Source organism: Haliaeetus leucocephalus, unplaced genomic scaffold, assembly GCF_000737465.1.
Source record: "Haliaeetus leucocephalus isolate CR32 unplaced genomic scaffold, Haliaeetus_leucocephalus-4.0 Scaffold668, whole genome shotgun sequence".
NCBI lineage: Eukaryota > Metazoa > Chordata > Aves > Accipitriformes > Accipitridae > Haliaeetus > Haliaeetus leucocephalus.
Window position 1 is genome coordinate 1,855,507 of NW_010973104.1, and position 18,677 is coordinate 1,874,183.

The 18,677-nt window shown below is 65.1% G+C and overlaps 1 protein-coding gene across 1 annotated transcript in view; it reads left to right on the forward strand.

The window, feature by feature from the left end:
* Positions 1-6: 6 nt before the first annotated feature.
* Positions 7-18,677, forward strand: part of CBFA2T3 (core-binding factor, runt domain, alpha subunit 2; translocated to, 3) — a 22,314-nt gene continuing 3,643 nt past the window's right edge. The window contains exons 1-12 of the mRNA XM_010579705.1: positions 7-66; positions 10,997-11,143; positions 12,636-12,713; positions 13,747-13,988; positions 14,384-14,473; positions 16,104-16,285; positions 16,391-16,650; positions 16,777-16,862; positions 17,129-17,324; positions 17,478-17,546; positions 17,786-17,976; positions 18,428-18,659. Coding sequence (XP_010578007.1) covers positions 11,023-11,143; positions 12,636-12,713; positions 13,747-13,988; positions 14,384-14,473; positions 16,104-16,285; positions 16,391-16,650; positions 16,777-16,862; positions 17,129-17,324; positions 17,478-17,546; positions 17,786-17,976; positions 18,428-18,659 — 1,747 coding nt within the window. The 5' untranslated portion in view covers positions 7-66; positions 10,997-11,022. The remainder of the gene's footprint in view (positions 67-10,996; positions 11,144-12,635; positions 12,714-13,746; positions 13,989-14,383; positions 14,474-16,103; positions 16,286-16,390; positions 16,651-16,776; positions 16,863-17,128; positions 17,325-17,477; positions 17,547-17,785; positions 17,977-18,427; positions 18,660-18,677) is intronic.

Here is an 18,677-nt window from a genome sequence, read left to right on the forward strand (position 1 = left end):
GCTCTGCCCGCTCCTACCGGCCCCTGCCTTGGGACTTACCTCACGCCTCCGCCACACCTCAGGACGGTAAGTGCCGTCCGCGCCCGGGAACGGAGACGGGGAGGCTCCCGGTGCTCGGGGGATGCTCCCGGGGAAGAGGGGCTGGGGATGCTCCCGGTGCCCGGGGGATGCTCCCGGTGCGCAGGGGAGCCGGAGGCTCCCGGTGCTCGGGGGATGCTCCCGGTGCTCGGGGGAGTCGGAGGCTCCCGGTGCTCGGGGGATGCTCCCCGGTGCGCAGGAGTCCGGGACGCTGCCGGTGCTCGGAGGAGGCTCCCGGTGCGCAGGAGACGGGGAGGCTCCCGGTTCCCCGGGGGATGCTCCCGGTGTCGGGGAAGCTGCCGGTGGGCAGGGGAGGGGGATGCTCCCGGGGCCCCAGCCAGCGCGGTCCCCGCCGCCGTCTCTCCCTCCGGCCCCGTGCCCGGCCGCCCCCGGGACGCGCCGCGGCGGCGGAACGGAGCAGGGCGAACCGGGGCGAGCGGTCCCCGGAGCCGCCGTCCGTGCAGCGGGCAGCGCTCGGAGCCGTTCCTCCAGCGGGGAGGCCGGGCGGGAGCCGTCTGCCGTGACCGTGGGCCCCGCTCACGCCGGGGCGGTGGGATGCCGACCCCTCTCCCCCGCCACGGCGGCGGGGCCGGGGCTTTGCCTGCGCTCCCCTCCCCGTACCCGGCGGCTGCTTTCCAAGAGTCGGGGTGGCGTGGGGCGACCCGGCATCCCCGGGAACCCACGCGAGTTTGTGCCCTCTACCACCCCCCCATCCCCGGAGTAATCCCTCCCCGGTCGTGGCTCCCGACTTTCTGCCCGGTGGGAGAAGTGGTTTTCATCCCCTGCGTCCCGCTCCGGTCACTGACGGAGCCGCGTTTCGTGGCGAGGAGGAGCTGATCCACTCGGGGAGTTTGTGGGAGGAATCCCAGAGCTGGTTTGGGAAGTTTACAGCTACGGCAGCATAATTCTGTGTTTACGCACGAGGACACGAGTCCGTGTTGGGGACACGTGCCGTGTCCTCGCGTGTGCCGTGGGACGGTTTTGTTGGATGCAGATTTGGGAAGGAAGGCTGGCTTGGGGAGCCTCCAGCTCTTTGCCTCAGCGCTGCCCAGCTTCTGATCCTCGCAGCCATTAATCACCGTCCGGCTCCTTCTCTGGCGGCGGCAGCGGCCTGGTTTTGCTAAGGGGATGCTCTCGGCGTAGCGATGGAGCGGGGCTGGCACCACGCTCCTCCGTGGCTCCTCTGTGGCTCCTCCGTGACGCTGGGCCGGGGCACGGCCAGCTCTCCCCATCACTCCCCCACACAGCCCTCGTTGCTGGATGGTGCCTTCGGATACTGCAGAGCATTTCTCTGGTTAAACACACCTTTTGTTGGATTTTTTTTTTTTTTCCCCCTATTAGCCAAGAAAAACTTTGCAACTTTCCTTCGCTTTTGGAGAGGAGCTGCTGCCGCTGCTGGGTTTCATTTTGGTTTTTAATTTGAGGTCACGTGCACGTTGACAGTGTCTTTGAATCTAAGCGATGGTCCCGTCTCTCGCTTAGAAAGAGCTTTTGAGCTCTTCCCTCTGTTGTCTTCTGTCTGTTCAGGAACAAAGAGATTTTTCTGCCTTTAATTAAAAGGAATATTAATTTTCCACTCCTTTGTCGAGCGACTTGAAGACACTCTGCAAACATCCGTCTGCTCGGCGCTGCGGTGGGGTGAGCTCTGCTATGGTACGGGGCACGGAGATATGGGGGAACCGTCCCAAAATCCCACTGCAAACGCAGAGCAGCAGCCGGGGAGGATGCTGAGAGCTCCGGCGCCTGTGGTCCTCGGGTGAGGAGCCCCATGGGGCCGAGCTGCCTGGGTGTCCGGAGGTGGATAAGGCAGGTCCCCGCACAGTGCGTTTCCACGCGGGGAGAAGTTTTGAGCGTTGCTTTTGCTGTGGTCGGGGAGGCAAGTGGAGATGAATTTGGCTGTGCAAAGGGGTTTTTCCCTGCCTGCTGCCTCCCGGCAGGCCCGGCTGGTATCTGCGTTGGCAGGTAAGGTTTTACCCGGGGACGGCCAGATGTCGGGCGTGTTTTGTTTGAAAAACGTGTGACTGCAGATGTTGGCTTGTGGGGAGGAAAAGCTGAGATGTGTAGCGGGGAGAGGCTATTCTCCTGTGGCGCTGGGTGCTGGCGCGGGTTGGGTGCTGGGTTCGGGCAGGTTAGCAGCGAGGCCTCGTGTGGGTGCAGGATTTGCCTCTTACATCGGGAACTTCCAGGATGCAGGATGGAAAAATACTCTGGTGCTCGGCCCCGCTTCGGGTTGGGAGGGTTGAGCAGCCCCCCAGCCTCTGCCCGTGGCTGCGGCAGCTCGGCACCACCGGGCTCGGGGGCAGCCCCGTGGGCACAACTGGGGTGGGCTGCCTGCAGCCAGCGTGCCGGGAAGGGGACTCTGGCAGGTCCCATGGGGAACCTGGGGCTGGGGGCTGGCGGGTCTCTGCCGACATCCCCTGCGTCGCTTCCCTGGATTTCTGCTTTTGACCCACGGTTGTTTGGAGGCATGGAAAACCCCGCGCAGGATCTGGGCTGCACAGTGTCTGGCTTTGCCATGAAAACGGGGTCTCGGCTCCGCTCGCTGCTGGCAGCCGGCTTAAATCCCCGGCACAGTCTAGAGGCAGTTCGGCTCTCTGCCCGCGGGTACCCGGGGAAGGGGTGCGGGGTGCCACAGGGTGCCGCGGGACCCCGGGGGAGGAGAGGCACCCTGTAAATATCTATTATAATGTCTCTTAATGGGGGGGGGTCAGTTGATTGCCGGTGAGCTGGCCAGGGAGCACAGGGCTGCTGGGGAGGCATGCGGGAGCGCTGGCAGTGGGGCAGGCAGCTGGGCCCCCGGGGGGGGACACACCAGCCCCCATCACCGGCACCGACTCCACTTCTGCCCCCGGCCAGACCGGCACAGTGTGCACAAGGTTTTGGGCAGATCAGGGCCTGATCCTGCAAATGGGGCTGCCTGGGCCCTGGAAGGGAGCTGGGGGGCATCCCATGGGTTGCAGTGCTGAGCTCGATGCAAAGCTGGGCTTAAAAGTTGCTGCTGGGGTCAAGGGGATGTGGGTCGGATGCTGCAGCCCTGGCTTATGCTTTCCAAGCTGGACCACGGGTGGGAGCTGGATTAAGCTGCCCCACCAGGCTGGGGCCAGGGGGGAGTCCCCAAGCTGGGGCCAGTCCTTGCGAGCTTCGTGATGGCCGGCGTGGGGCAAGACCAGGCCGGTGACACAGAGGAGAACCCCCCTGCCCAGGCACTGCTGGCGTTAGTGCCATTGCCTGGTTCGGGGTTTATTTTTAGATTTCCTGCAGCTTGTTTTCTGCCGTCCCTCCCAGCGCGCTCAGGCTCCCCAGGGGCAACCCCACCTTGACAAGCCCGCAGCTTTCCTTTGGAAGATGCTGACCAATGTTTCCATAAAACATCCAAGGGATTTCCTGTTTATTTTGCAAAATTCTCATTAATATTTTTTCCTGTGTTGTTTGATTCAATCTCGCATGGGCAAAATTGCCTTGAAATGGAGCCCGTGGTGAAAAAATAGACAAAGAGTCAGTAATGCAGCAGCCCAGAGGCTGTGGGGATGCACGGCTGGACTCGGCACCCCCTCGGAGCTGTTACCATCCTGGCGTCTGTGGGGCAGGATCCGGCCCCGGGTCCCTGGGGACCCAGCGGTGTCTCGGCGTTCCCACGCTGCAGGGAACCTTGCAGGGAGCTCCCTGCCAGCGCTGGCATGTGGAGGGGGATGTTTTCCCTTCCCCAGCCACTCTCTGCCTCCAGAATGTCCCGAGTCCCCTGGCTGCTTGTGCCACTTGTCCCTGATCCAGCCATCAAGGCCACCTTTGGGCAGGAGCGTCCCTGTGCACATGCGTGGCTGGGTGGCTGCAAAAATTGCAGATTAGGGGCATCGTAGCCTGAACATCTCCCTGCCCTTGAAGAGCAACTGGCTTTGTATCTAGGGCATCAGGCTGGTTTTGGGGTTCACCTTTGGCAGCATGTTGGTGGAGCAATTGCCCTTCTAGTGCAGCCGCCGCGGTGATGCACCCGCAGCCCTTGCGCCGAGGAGGTGGTTTGCAGCCAAGAAGACGTGGGTGTTTCCCAGGTGGAGGGCAGCTCCGGCCGATGCTGCCAGTGCCCACATGCCTCCAGGTGTGCAGGGCTGGCCACGGCACTCTATTTACTCCTGGTGTTTAGCCAGTATATTTAATTTCCAGAAGAGTAAGGCAGCTGAGGAGCAGTGAGGGCATGTGGGTGCCCACCTCCCCTCGCCGCCCCAGGAGCTGCTGGCAGGACGGGTCAGACGGGCAGCGTCTGTGGCACATGCTGTGCCCCGGCTGGGGGACTCGAGGGATATCGTTGGCCATCCTGCTGCTCCTCCAGAGCCAGTGGATCAGGGGGACCCCCCAGCCTGACCTTCTGCGTGGGGGGATCCTGGTTCCCGGCCCCTCTCCGTGCCGGCCGGCCACGTCGCCGCCAGCCGCTGTTGACTCACAGGCTCCGACGTCGAGTCCCAGGGCTGAGCCCGAGATGCTTTTACAGGCAAGGCTGAAATGCACAAAATGTTCAACTTGTAAAATATGTAGCGTGAGAAAATAGCCTTTTCTGCTCTCCTCCTCGCTGCCGCCGCTCCCCTGCCCCATCTGCTCGCTTGGAAAGCTTCCCGCAGCCGGGGGGGGGGGGACACGGACGAGGGGCTGACGGCGTCTGGGGTCCCTCCGCAATCGCCACCGGCCCAGCTCAAGGAGGGCATCTACCCCGTGCTGCTGTGCCCACGCAGAGGTGTTGCCACTTGGCAGCAGGAGGGCTCCCGGGGGCGGCACGGGCGCCTCGAGGATGTGCTGGGTCCATGAGGATGCTGCCCACGTGAAGCCTCCTCCATCCTTCCGCCCTTCCCGCATGCTTCGGCATCCCGAGGTTTCTCTCCCCCAGGATGCATTTTGAGAGCAAATGTGGGGCTGGCACCGGGAAAGCCAGCCGGGCTGTGCCGCGGCCACCGTCGGCACGGGGGATGACGCAGGCAGCGTTGGCACGTCCCGCGGGACCTGGGGTTTCTGAAACGGTGTGGCACGGCACCTCTCCGGAGGGTGCCGGGAAATACCCCCGTGAGGCACCCTGGCAGCGCCCATCGGGGCCGGGAGGGAGCCGCCACGCCGGAGCTGGCCACGAGCCACGGTTGTCACCAGCCACCTTAATCCATCATTATCTGGGCACATTTCGGATCCTTGCCAACAGCAAGGTGGGAAGGGGGGGTTGTAAGCATGCTTTCCCTATTCCCCTGCCATCCTTTTTGCTGCCTGTGTGTAATTAACAGAGTAATTAAAAACAGGATGAGTTAATTGGTATTCATTTATGTGGCAGATGTTTTTAATTGAGATACGAAACAATTTACCTGTTTACATAAACAATAGCAAATGAAGGCTTGTAAAACAGAGAGGGTGCTTTTTTGGGGGGGCCTTTTTTTTGTTGTTGTTTTGAGGAAAATCAAACCCACCTCCCTCCTGCCTGGCCATGCCGGCGCAGGGGGGAGCGGGAGCCGGCTGGCACTGCCTGTGCGGCGCCGAGGCAGCGGGTTTGGGTCCCTGGGCGGCTGGCTGTGGCTTGAGAAATGGAGGTTTGTTGGGCTTGGGGTGCCTGGGAGAGCCTGGCCCCAGGTACTGGTGTCCCACGCAGAGCCGTGCTGGTGCTGCCACACTTAGGGAGGTGGAAGGGGAGCAGGCGGCGGGGTCGCTGCCGGCACCGCTGCCCTGGAGCCGAGTGGGGAGCATTACCTGTGGCGCATCCCCCAGGCAGCACCGGACCTCCCCGGGATGCTGGCGCCATGTGATGGGGCTATGGGGAAAGCAAAGCAAATCGGGATGCATCTGCGCATGGTGAAATCTGCTTTACGCCTGGCATTGGGTGGGTAGGGAGCGTCCCAGCGGCGTGGGACCCGTCCCAGGACACTCATGGGCAAGGCGATGACAGCAGGGACAAAGGCTGGCTCGCCGACCGGTGCAAAGGGCTACTGCGGTGGTGCGAGGATGGAGTGTCCCGCTCCGCTGAGCAGCCGAACTAAACCGCAGGGGCGATGCCCAAATTCGTGGGTTGGTTGGTGCGGCGCTGTCACCCATCCTGGGCCAGGCTGCCAGCATCCCCCCAGCTGGAGCAGCAGGGCAGAGCAAGGCTTGCACCGCTCAGCGCATGAGCATCCTTGTGAGGATCCCTGCCTGCAGGCAGGAGTGCAGGCAGGGCCCAAGTAGCCGGCAGCGCTGGGCACCGCTGCCAGCGCTCCTGTGGCGCTGCCGGGCACATCTGCGTCCCGTCGTCCTCGCGGCAGCCATTACTTGCGGCGAGAGCTCCCCGCGCCTGCAAGCGCCTCCCCAGGCCTGGAGTCGGCCGAATCCAGGTTCATTTACATGTTGTGCAGAGGGTTTAATTAATTAAATTTCCTTTTAAAAGGCTTCATTTGTGCTGACGAGTGCTGGGGTTTGGATCGCTCCTTGCTAGCCCGGCTCCCCAAAACGGGCACACGGGACACGTTGGCGATGGGATAACTGCCGGGGGTGGGCAGCATCCCCGCCGCATCCCGCAGGCGCCGTCCCGGTCCTCCGTGTGCAACTGGGGATGAGCCACCTCCGAGCTGCCTGCTGTCACCTACCCCCATCGTCGCCTTGTCCCCGGGGAGGGGAGCAGGATGGGTGCAGGGGAAGAGGGAGACGACGGTGCCCTGCAGCTCCCACCACCTCTGCCGGGCTTGCGCACGTGGCCGGCGCTGCTGCCTGGCCGCCGGCGCTGCACGCTTCCCTGACGTGCTCCAGCTGGGACGGCTCGGTCCCTCGCCATCTTATCGGGGAGTTGTTCTTGGCCCCCGTGGCAGCGGCAGCTGAGGAGCAGGAATGCTTTGCCTTTGTTTCGGAGGCAGCCTGGCTTCAGGAGACGTCGCCTCCAGCATCTGGATTTCATTTGTGGCCATTTGGAGAGCATGAAGGATGCTGGTCTTTTAATTCCCTTTTAACCCCTTCCTCGCCAGGAACCTTCGCCTGGCCTGGGAGGGCTGCAGGAAGCCGGAGCTTTCCGACGGCCGCAGTCGGGGCAGCTCCCTGCCCTCTCCATCCCCATCCCCGGGGAGGTGGAGAGGCGAGCAGCCGGCCTGGGTGCTCCGCAGTCATCAGGCTCACCCCTGGGGCTGGCGCACCCCTATTCCCATCCCCAGCTGCTCTGTGGCCCTGCCGAAGGCTGCAGAGAGCAGGGACCGCTCGCTGCCTGGGGAGGACGGGTACCCCAGGCTGGGGCAGAGCCTGCAGCGGCGGGACGGGATCCCCACGGCCATGGGAAACAGCAGACGCTGGGCTGGGCCGGCTGCTGGGCACCGTCCCTCACGCGCCAGGCTGCAGGATGCCATGCATAGGTGCCCGCTGGCATGCACGGCTGCAGGGTGCCGTGTGTTGGTGCCCACTGGCGTGCTCAGCTGCACGTCGGTGCTCGCTGGTGTGTGCGGCTGTGTGATGCTGTGCCTTGGTGCCTGCTGGTGTGCACAGCTGTACAGCGCCATGTGTTGGTGCCCGCCAGCATGCATCGTTGCACCGTGCCGTGTGTTGGTGCCTAATGGCGTGCACAGCCGCACGGTGCCATGCATTGGTGCTTTCCAGCATCCAGCGCTGCCCGCTGAGGAGCACGCAGCCAAGCAGACCCCCGGCCCCAGCTCCGGTGGGAGGCAGGGGACCAGCTAACAGGCTCTCTTGCAGCTTCCACCCGGGAGAAGCGATGCACAAGCTGGAGCGAGCGATTCGGGGGTTGCTGGCGCCCAGCGGGGTCACAAAACCCGACCCCTGTGGTGCTGCTGGCGCGGCACGGGGCCAGGCACCACGAGCAAGCTGGGGCCAAGCCGGGCTTTATCAGCCGGTTAGCGGCCACGCTGGTGTGTCACCCCAGCGGGGACCGTGCCCGGGCCAGTGTGCCAGGGGTTAAACCCTCCGGTGTGACAAATGGGGGGCTCGGGGTCGTGCGGGGGTGTGCGGGGTCCAGCATTTGCTGGCCCCGGGAGGCAGGGTGGGGGACGCCCGCTCCCGCCAGCCAAGGAGAAAATACTAATCCTTTTATTTTTATATTATTACTTATTCATCTGGGTTGTACAGGCCTAATGGAAACCAGATGGAGGAAAACAGACACAGCCCTGAGCGGCTGGGACAAATTACCCCAAAGAAAGAAAGAAAAAAAAAAAAAACAGAGAAAGAAAAAAAAAAATTCCAGCGGACTTTGAGTCGTGTTGGGGAATTATTGTTTGGAGGCGCTGCCAGGAGGCTGCAGCGTGCCCCCCTGAAACCCCCTTTGCCTGCCACGGAGCTTGTCCCATCCTGTAAAGGACCTGGGTGGGTGCCATGGCCATGGCCGGATCCTGCAGACATCCTGGGCTCTGTTTCCCATGGGCTTTTCTGGGCTTTGGCACTGAGAAATCCCATCGGGTTTGGGGCCGTCCCATATCCCTGTGCCCGCATGGCATTGTTTGGGTTGCAAACACCTTGGGGAAAATTTATGACTTAGAGAAGAAAAAGGAAAAGACACAAAAAACCACAGCCAGGCCCTGTTTCCCTGGGTGCTTGCTCAGCTTCGTGGAAACTTTCCTCCCAATGGGAAGCTGTGGAAAAGCCGTGTCGGTGCCAGAATGAGCGTATCCTTGTTTTCCCCTCGGCGTGGACGTGCGTACGGAGTCAGGACAGCAAGGAGGATGGGGACAGGGATGGGGATGCAGGCAGGCACAGGGATACAGGCAGGGACTGTGCTGGGGATGCAGGCAGGGATGCTGCCAGGGAGGCAGACGGGAGCAGGGATGCACATAGGGACGGTGCCAGGGATGCAGGCAGGGATGGGGATGCAGCCAGGGACAGGGATGCAGGCTGGGGCGAGCATCTCGCAGCCTGCAGCCTCCTCCCTCCCTGCAAGCAACGGCAGAGCCAAACGCACCGGCGCAGCCCCACCATGCTGGGAGCCGCGCAAGCAACTGGTGCAGGTGCACTTACCTGGGCAAGCTGCCACGCTGTCCCCAAGCTGCTGCAGCTTGTCCCCACGCCGGCGGCTGTTGCGTGGAGGGCTGGGGCCAAGCACGTGGGCGGCTGCAGCGTTGCCGACGTGAAGAACGCGTCGCGATGCCTCGCTGCGCCGCGCTCGGTGTGCAACGCCAGCCAGCGCCCCGTGGTGCAAACCCCGGGCTTGGAGGGGGCGAGAAGGGCGAGGGGATGGCAGCGGTGCCCACGCAGAGCTCTGCGTCACGGGGAGGTGCTGGTCCTGCCTGTTGCAGGCAGGAGCCAGCAAGCAGAGGCGATGCAGGTCATGCTTTGCCAAGCTGGGCGGAGGGCGATGGCCAGGGGATGCTGAGCCCAGGAGGGATCGTGTGAGCACCCGGCGGATTAAGGCACTGTGGCTGCGCGGATGCAGGCACCCACTCCAGGTCACGCTCTGTGCACGCTCGCGGCTCGTCCTCTGCCGTCGGGGCTGGATCCTGCTCCGCTGGTTGATGGGGGAAGCCTGGAAGTCTGGAGAAGCCTTGCCTAGAGATGGGCATTTCCATGAAAAGGAAAATAAAAGGTGTTTTTCAAAACACACCATCTATTTTGGCAGGTCCTGTCAACAAACTGTTGTTTTACGGGGAGGGATGCTGCTTGGTCTTGGGGTTTCTCCTGTGGCTGGAGTGGGAGAACGGAGCAAGGAAAGGGAAACTGGAGCATGCACATCCAGGCGTCTGCAGGATTATGGTGTGCCGCGGGTGGGGAGGAATGCTCCCACAGTGCCGGAGCAATCTGGGAGGATACTGTGGGACCACGATGGTGACTGCCCGAAATTTTGGCCCTTGCCACCAGCTCTCCCATCTCCCAGTCGTCCCCGCACAGCATCGGCTGTGGCACAAGCCCCGATAGCATCTCGCTCGGGATGAGGCCCCGGTTTTATTTAGCCCAGACAATGCGCTCTTGCAGGGTTCAATTAATCTCACAACAGTTGCAGCGGATTAAGCATGCATATTAGATTAGTGTTTATCAGCCTTGCCTGGCGGGGAGCGTGCCGGGGCGCAGCGGGGACCCCGGCCGGGTGCGGGGCTGGGGGGCAGCCACGGCGGCCGCTTCCTTCTTTGGCTGGGGCCGGCGACGGCGCGGGCTCGGGCACACTGACAGATCGCCGCAGCTGCCCGCACTTGCGGTCACCCATCACCGCCCGGCGCAGCAGCCGCGGGGCCGAAACCTTGCACCGGGGCCGTGCCGCCGCCGCCATCCAGACTGGATGGTGCTGGCACGCTCTCCCCGGGGATGCCGCTGCCGGGTGTTATTTGGGGTTGCAAGCACAGGACGGTGGGAGGGAGGCAGCGGTGCCGTGCTCCCCGGTTTGCAGGATCTGGTGCCTCGTGGGGCTCCTCGGGGCTGTGGGATGACAGCCACTGGTGGGTGCGTGGGTCCTGCCGTCGCCACCGCCACCGAGCGCCTGGCTGTAACGAACCCACGATTTACTGCCTGTCCGTAATCCCCGCCTGGGATTACGGCAGCCCTGCGCGTAGCTGCCGGGGACGGCGAGGGGTTAGCGGGCAGCCGGGGATTCCCGAGACGTGGGCAGGTAACTGCTGGCAGGAGGGTCCCGGGATGCGACAGCGATGGCTTTGCGGGGACACACGCGCCATTTGTGTGCTGGGCCGGGCTGTGCCCCGTGCGTGGGGCAGAGTGGTGCCCTGCCCTGTCCCCACCACCCTGCATCCACGCCGTTTTGCAGATGCATGGGAATTTGGTCACCATCCCCACCGTCCTGCAGGCACACAGGACACCAGGCACCGTCCCCGCTGCCCCAGCTCTGCCCAGGGCGAGGGTTGCTGCCATCCTGCACCAGGGAGCAGAGATGCCCAGCCCAGCCTGAGGTCCCTGTGGGTCCCCTCTGCCCCTGACCTGAGCCCCGTTCGGAGGGCAAAACGCGGTGCTGCCCGGCACACCCCGCTCACCGCCCCGTGCCCTCTCCCCGCAGATAACGTGGAGACACAGACCGCCACCATGCCCGACTCGCCGGCCGACGTGAAGACACAGTCCAGGTCCACGCCGCCCAGCATGCCTCCGCCGCCGCCGGCCGTCACGCAGGGAGCCACGCGCCTCCCCTCCTTCACACCAAACACCAGTGAGTACCAGGGATGGGGATGGGATGCCGGGTTGAGGACGGGATGCCGGGATGGGGGGCTGCCCACCTCCCTTTGTCTCTGGGTCACATGCTGCACCCGGGACCAGCGGCGTCCTCAGACCCCCTGCGCGGTGCTGGCCGTGCCGTGGGGTGGCACTACCCGTTCTTGCACCGGAGAAGGGCTTTGGGCTGCACACCCCAAGCTCATGCACGTGCCTGCGGGGACCACCACGGCACTGCCCGTCGCCAGCAGTGCCCTGCAACGTGCTTGGGGACGGGGATGTCCTGATCTCCTGCCACGCGATCACCGAACAGTGGCACAGAGCAGCGCGTGGCCCCCGGTGCTCTCACCTGCAGAGAGCCGGACGGAGGATGCTGCGGGCTGGGGGAGTCCCCGCGGGTCCGAGCTGGCCCCGTCGGGGGGGTCCGACCATGTGGGGTCCTGCCTGCCCATCCGCACGTGGCACCCGGTGGTGGCAGGTTGGTGTCACGGCCAGCCGCAGCGGCAGGGACCTTCTTGCCCTGCCCAGGCCACGGCGTGGTGGGATCAGGGGACTCGGTGGGGACTCGCGGTCCGAGTCCTTAGTGTCTGTAGCATCGTTGAACTGGGCAAGCCCCGACGCGCTGGTTGCGCTGGTGGCACGTGGGCTCGTTACACACCTGCAGGGCTTGCACTGGGGATCGGTCCTTGTGCCGGTGTCACCGCCCCGGCACACGGCAAGACAAGGCACACGCGGGGCAGGATCCGGGGGGGGGGCAGGGGCCGAGGCTGGTCCCCCCCCAGCAGGAGCGACGGTGGCCACAGCGAGGGTTGCTCCAGCTCCGTCGAGACGTATCCCGTGCACGCAGGCATTTTGCTCGTAGCTGCTTCTTGCTTAGAAACCCCATGGGGGAAGAAAACACCCCTAAAACAACCCCCTGAGCCGCAGCCCCCCCAACAGCCGCCGCGCCCCGGCGGTGCTCCCCGCCGCGGCCCTGCCGCCCTCCCGGCCAGATGCTCTCTAATTAGAAATCAGCTTGTGCTCGGCTGCGCTCTGAGGGGTTTTGCTTTTTAATCCAAGCCCTGCGGCAGATGTGGCATCGTGGGTTCGGCTCGGCGCGGGATGCGGGGCCGGGGGTGCAGGTAGCCTCTCTTGCCGTGGCTCGGCCCGCAGCGCGACGGTGTTTCGGTTGTTCTCGGTCTCGGGAAAATGTCGCAAACCTCCCCCCTGCGCTGGGGCTTTGCAGGGGTGGTCCCGAAATGCAGGGACCGTGTTAGGCAGCCAAGCATCCCTTGAACCCTCCCGACGGCCGCAGTGGGATGCAGGGACCCGGCTCCATCCCTGGCACGCCTGGGTCTGGGTGGCTTAGCCCATGGCACGCATCCCCCTGCCATGCCCGCTGTCGAGGAGCGTCGCCTGCAGGAGGAGCGGGTCGTGCCCAAGCCGGGACCCCCCGGCCGAGAGCTGCCCCCTCTGCTCTCTCATCATAGCGTGTTTTATTTTGCTTGCAGATCGAGACGCTGGCCCTCCGACGTTTCTGCCTCGCGGCCGTTTTCATGGTTGCTTGAAATGGTCGATGGTCTGTCTTTGTAAGTAAAATGAAGCATCCGCTCTCATGAGAGACCCGAGCCGCAGCCGCAGCCCCCCAACCCGGCAGGCACAGGGTCCCGTGGGGGGCACGGTGCCGCCGCGGGGGGCTTAGGCAGGATACGCTCCCCCGTGCCAGCCCCTCGCCCTGCTCCGGCGGGTCACGGGGATGCGAACCCCGTCCCTGTCCCGGCCGAGGGACATGTGCGGCGTCTAACTTAGTAACGCACCTGTCGCGGGAATAAAAGCAGTTGTGGCCACCGGGTTATTTTCGGCACCTCTTTAGCGGGCGGCTGATACTGCCCGGCCGTAGAGCGAGCGGGAGCCTGCCAAAGCAGGCAGGGCAGGCAGGGCGGCACAGGCACCGCAAGGTTAGTGCGATCCCAGGAGCCGGGTGCCCGGCGCGCCGCGGGGAAAGGCGCGGTGCATGCCCGGGTACCGCGGAACGGCGCGCGGTTGGGAGATGGGGTGACGCGTGCCATCACCCGTGCCGGCCGTGGAAAGGTCCCTGCGCTCGCGCGGTCTGTGCGGAGGGCTGGCGCAGGAGCGAGGGGCCCGCCGCGCTGCGGGCTGGCACCCCCAGATGTCCCCTTCCCGGTCTCCTGGCGTGGGGTGCTCTGGGCAGCTCCCGTCCTCTCCCGCCTGGGCAGTGGGGCCAGAGGCACCGGCGTGCTGCAAGCCAGGCTGGGCTCCGTGGGAAATGGCTCATGGCTTCTCCCTGGGGGGTGCTGAGCAGCTCCCAGAGGGGCAGGATGGAGCCCCTTCTCTTGGCTGCCTTGAACATCGAAGAGCAGGATCAGGCCCTCGCTGTGCTGGGGCATGCACTGCACCCCATCCCTCCCTCCAGCCCCTCCACAGCATCAGGGACCGGTCCAGGATGCGGCCCCAGGGATGCAGCAGCATCCCGAAGCCTCCCGGAGGGTGCCGGCCCCGCGGTACCCGGCAGGATGCTCTGGTGCCCCCAGCCCAGTCTTGTCCCCGCGGTGCCAGGGCACGGCCACCCACTCTGACCTCCCGTCCCCTCTCTCCCCGCAGTGATGAACGGGAGCAGCCACTCGCCGACCGCCATCAATGGGGCTCCGTCCACCCCAAACGGGTTCAGCAACGGGCCGGCCACCTCCTCCACCGCCTCCCTCTCCACCCACCAGCTCCCGCCGGCCTGCGGCGCCCGCCAGCTCTCCAAGCTCAAGCGGTTCCTCACCACGCTGCAGCAGTTCGGCAATGACATCTCCCCCGAGATCGGGGAGCGGGTGCGAACCCTCGTCCTGGGGCTCGTGGTACGTCTGCCGGGTGCGGGCGGCTGGCGGGGCGATGCCGTATCAGGGGATCCTGTGTTTTCCCTTACGGAGATGCTGCTGAATGGGGAAAAAAGAGGGTCCTATTGGTGCTAGATTGACCTAAATCCTGGAAAAATGGGGGCTGTTTTTCCGGCATCTCCTGGGAACTGCACAGCGCGGTGCAAGGTTGGGTCCCGGGTGCTGGCATTGCCAGCAAAGCCTTGAGCGTGGTTTTCCCTCGAGCGTGGTTTTCCCTCGAGCGTGGTTTTCCCTCGAGCGTGGCAGAGCTGGCAGAGGAGCAGAAATGGGGGAGAAACAGCAAAGCATCCTCCTGGGGGGTGCGGGGCAGGCGGGGGGCCACGGCCAGCGGCGCTGAGCCCGGGCTGTCCCCGCAGAACTCCACGCTCACCATCGAGGAGTTTCATGCCAAGCTCCAGGAGGCCACCAACTTCCCGCTGCGACCCTTCGTCATCCCCTTCCTCAAGGTGGGTGCCGCAGCCCGGGGACCGCGGGGATGTCGGGGTTAGCGTCCGTATCGCTGGCAAAGGGGGATTTGGGGGGTGGCTTTGGGGTCGGGGCTGGCGGCTGCCTGTAGGGCTGCCTGCGTCGCCCCCCCCCGGGCACGTGTGTCCCCCCTGCACACCCAGCTCCTTGCACGTGTGGAGTCACACGAGGCCGGGGCTGTTTGCAATAAAGCGAGGGCTTTGGCCCAGCTGGTAACCATTTGCAATTCATTAAAAATCCCCTTCTTTTTATTTGCCTTTTAATTTCGCGCTGACTCCACACTGTCACCCCGCTCCGGAGGGATTCACTGACCGCTGGCACGCCTGGCAGCACCGGCGCTGCCGGCAGATGTTCAAGCCCGGCGTCGCCTGCCCCTCGTTAGCAGAGGAATAACGAAAAAGTGCAAAAAAAGCCCCTTTTCCACCTCTGCATCCCCAGCCCCCTGGAGCGGAGGTCCGCACTCACCGCAGGAATCTGCTTGCAAAGCTGCCGGAGCGGTTTGCTCCTGGCAGGGGAAAGGCAGAACCGAAATATGGCCAAACCGAGCCAGGGTGGGGGGATGACGACGACGACGACGGCAGAGCCCTCCCGCCCGGGTTTGGAGGGCAACGCGGGGTCTGGGGGAGCAGGGGGACGGTGCACCCCTGGCGGTGCGGCTCACGGTGTCCCGGCGGGTGCTGGTGGCCCTGCGGCCGGGAGCCGTCCCCGCTGTCCCACTGCCAAGTTCGCGGCGGCCCCACCGGCCGCCCTGGCACCCTGCTCCCAGCTGTTCCCACCGTGGGCTCCAGATGTTTCTCATTATCCTAACTGCAACCAGCCGGGCTCGGCATGCTTCCCAGACTCGGGGGCTTGCTTGTTTTTGTGGGGTTGTTCCACCCCCCCCGCCACACCGCTCCGGCTGGGGAAGGGGAGGGTCCGGCCCCACTCACCGCAGCGTGCATCTCCGGCTCGAGCGCTAACGTGTCCGACAGATGGGCGTTTGGCTGCGGATCAGCTCCCTAAAGAGAAAACCAGAGCTGGCAGCCAGAGCGCCTGGGCAGAAAGGGGTCTCTGCTCCTTCGTTCTTGCTGCTCTGCGTGATCCTAGGGGCTGCGGTGCCGGGGTTTGGGGGGGACACACGGTGGGTTGGTGGGTGGGGAGTTCCCAGCCATGCCCCACGGGTGCCAGAAGGGCTGGGGGCTCATCTGGGTCCCCAGGGCGAGTACTGCGGGGACAGGGTGGCAGAGGTGGCCGAGCTGGCCGGGGGATGATGCTTTGCAACCCCTGCCAGGATGCAGGAGGGCTCGGTTGAAGCTGTGCCCATGCCAGCACGTGGCCGAACCCTGCGGGGTGCCACGTGTGTGTGTGTGTCCCCCCATCCCGGCAGCCCAGCTAGCCCGGGCACGCTGCAGTGAGTGGGGTCCCAAGGATGTCCCCCTGGGGAAGGCGAGCAGGACCCCAAAGGGAAGGCTGCTGCCTGCCCGGCACCTCCAGCCTGCGGCAGGTTGGGGGCAAAGCCGGGCTGTGCCGGGGGGGCCACGGCTCTATAGAGGGCTCTACAGGGTGCCGGGCTGGGGGAGCGGGGAGTTGCGGGACCGTGGACTGGACTGGACTGTCTCCCCCCTCTCGCAGGCCAACCTGCCGCTGCTGCAGCGGGAGCTGCTGCACTGCGCCCGCATGGCCAAGCAGACGCCGGCCCAGTACCTGGCGCAGCACGAGCAGCTGCTGCTGGACGCCAACGCGTCTTCTCCCATCGACTCCTCCGAGCTGCTCCTGGAGGTGGGCGAGAGCGGCAAGAGGAGGACGCCAGACAGGTGCGAGCCGGGACGGGCGCGTGGGGTATTTTTTTGGGGGGGGGAGACATGCACGCATCCTTGCCACCCCCTCCTCGGGGGACCGACCTCCTCTCCTCCACCCAGGACCAAAGAGAACGGTTTGGACCGAGACCCTCTGCACCCCGAGCACCTCAGCAAGCGGCCGTGCACCATGAGCCCGGCGCAGCGCTACAGCCCCAGCAACGGGCTGAATCACCCCCCCAACGGGCTGGGACACCCCCCCCCCGCCGCTCCCCCTCTCCCCCAGCACTACCGCCTGGAGGACATGGCCATGGCGCACCATTACCGCGACGCCTACCGTCACCCCGACCCCCGGGACCTCCGCGAGCGCCAGCGACCCGCCGGTGAGTGGTGGCATCCCCCGTGTGCCGGGGCTGGGGGGGACACTGGGGAACACACACACACACACGCTGCCCCAGGGAGAGGGGTGCTGCAGGGGGGCTGACCCCCACCCCCCGCTTGCCTTGCAGCGGTGCACGGGACGCGGCAGGAGGAGGTGATCGACCACCGGCTCACCGACCGGGAATGGGCGGAGGAGTGGAAACACCTCAACAACGTAAGTAATGCCCCCCCCTCCCCCCAAAGCCATCCCGTGGGGCTGGCATGAGTGCTTTCCCCTGGCTTTGCCCTCCATCCCCACTGTGTGTCCCCCCCCAGGGCTTTTCTCCCGAGCATCCTTTGCTCCCCGCAGCCAAAATGGCACACCGGCCCCGGCACAGCCTGGCATAATCTAAATCCCCCCTGTTCTAGCACCAGCCCCCCCAGCTGCTTGCAGCAAAGCCCCCCCCCGCCCCAAACTTGACGTTGCCTCCCCCCCCGCAGCTGCTGAACTGCATCATGGACATGGTGGAGAAGACGCGCCGGTCGCTGACGGTGCTGCGGCGGGGCCAGGAGGCCGACCGCGAGGAGCTCAACCACTGGATCCGGCGCTACAGCGATGCCGAAGACATGAAGAAAGGCAGCCCCCCCTCCGCCCGCCCCCACAACAGCTCCTCCGCCTCGGAGGCACCCCAGTTAGGTATTGACCCCCGGGGCCACGGGGTGCGTTCAGGGGGGGGCTGCGCTCCTCTCCGGGGCGCCCGTGCCGTTCCCCCGGGGGTCCGGCGCTGCCGGCGGGTGGGTTCGAAGAGGACGGCGTCTCCTAACGGCGTTGCCCCCTCTCCCGTCGCAGACGCTCACCGGGAGTTCGCGCCGCGGCCCCTCTCCGGGTACATGCCGGAGGAGATCTGGAGGAAGGCTGGTGAGTGCGGGGCGGGTACCGGCGCCCATCGGTGTGCTGAGTTCGCAGGGTCTCTGCCCCATCCCCTTCCCCACTCCGTGTCGGGGTGCCGGCGGGGCTGGAGAAGGGGGTCAGGGTGGGTTTGGCGCGCAGGGTGGATGCTGGCAGCCGTCCCACGGCGCTGCCGCAGAGGGGGACGCGCAGAACCGGGGCTGGGGTGCCGGCACACCCCGTGCCACGCTCGGCCGCCTTCCTTCCAGAAGAAGCTGTGAACGAGGTAAAGCGTCAGGCCATGTCCGAGCTGCAGAAGGCCGTGTCGGATGCCGAGCGGAAAGCCCACGAGCTGATCACGACGGAGCGAGCCAAGATGGAGCGAGCCCTGGCCGAGGCCAAGCGCCAGGCTTCGGAGGACGCCCTGACCGTCATCAATCAGCAGGAGGACTCGAGCGAGGTGGGGGCCGGGGGGGACAGGGTCGGTGGCAGCAAGGGCAGGTTTGGGACCTGCTCCTTTTGCAATCAAGTTTTCAACGTCTGTGCTTGCAAGCGTGGGTAGCGGGGGGGCTGCGGCAACACCACGGGATGGGAAGAAAAGGGGATTTCTTGCAGCGAGCTGGGGATGGAGCGCACGGTCAAGCATGCGGGTGCATGGTCCGGGACAAGGTGCATGGTCCAGGTTGATGTGTGTGGTCCAGGATGGGGGTGCACAGTCTGGAACAAGGTGCACGGTCCAGGATGGAGAGGCACGGTCCGGAATGCTCTACGTGGTCTGGGATGATGTGCATAGTCCAGGATGGGGGAGCACAGTCTGGGATGATGGAGCGCAATGGTCAAGGATGGGGGTGCACGGTCTGGGATGGGGGCGCACGATCCGGAGCTGAGGCTCGGCTTTTGCATCCCCGCAGAGCTGCTGGAACTGCGGACGCAAAGCGAGCGAGACCTGCAGCGGCTGCAACACCGCTCGCTACTGCGGCTCCTTCTGCCAACACAAGGATTGGGAGAAGCATCACCACGTCTGCGGGCAGACTCTGCAAGGGCTGCCGGCCCCCGCCGCCCCCGCCGCCGGTGTGGGGCTGCCGCCGGGTCCGGGCCAGCCCGACGGGGTGGCCACCATCGCCAGCAGCCCCAGCGAGACGGGCTCGGCGGCCGCTTCCC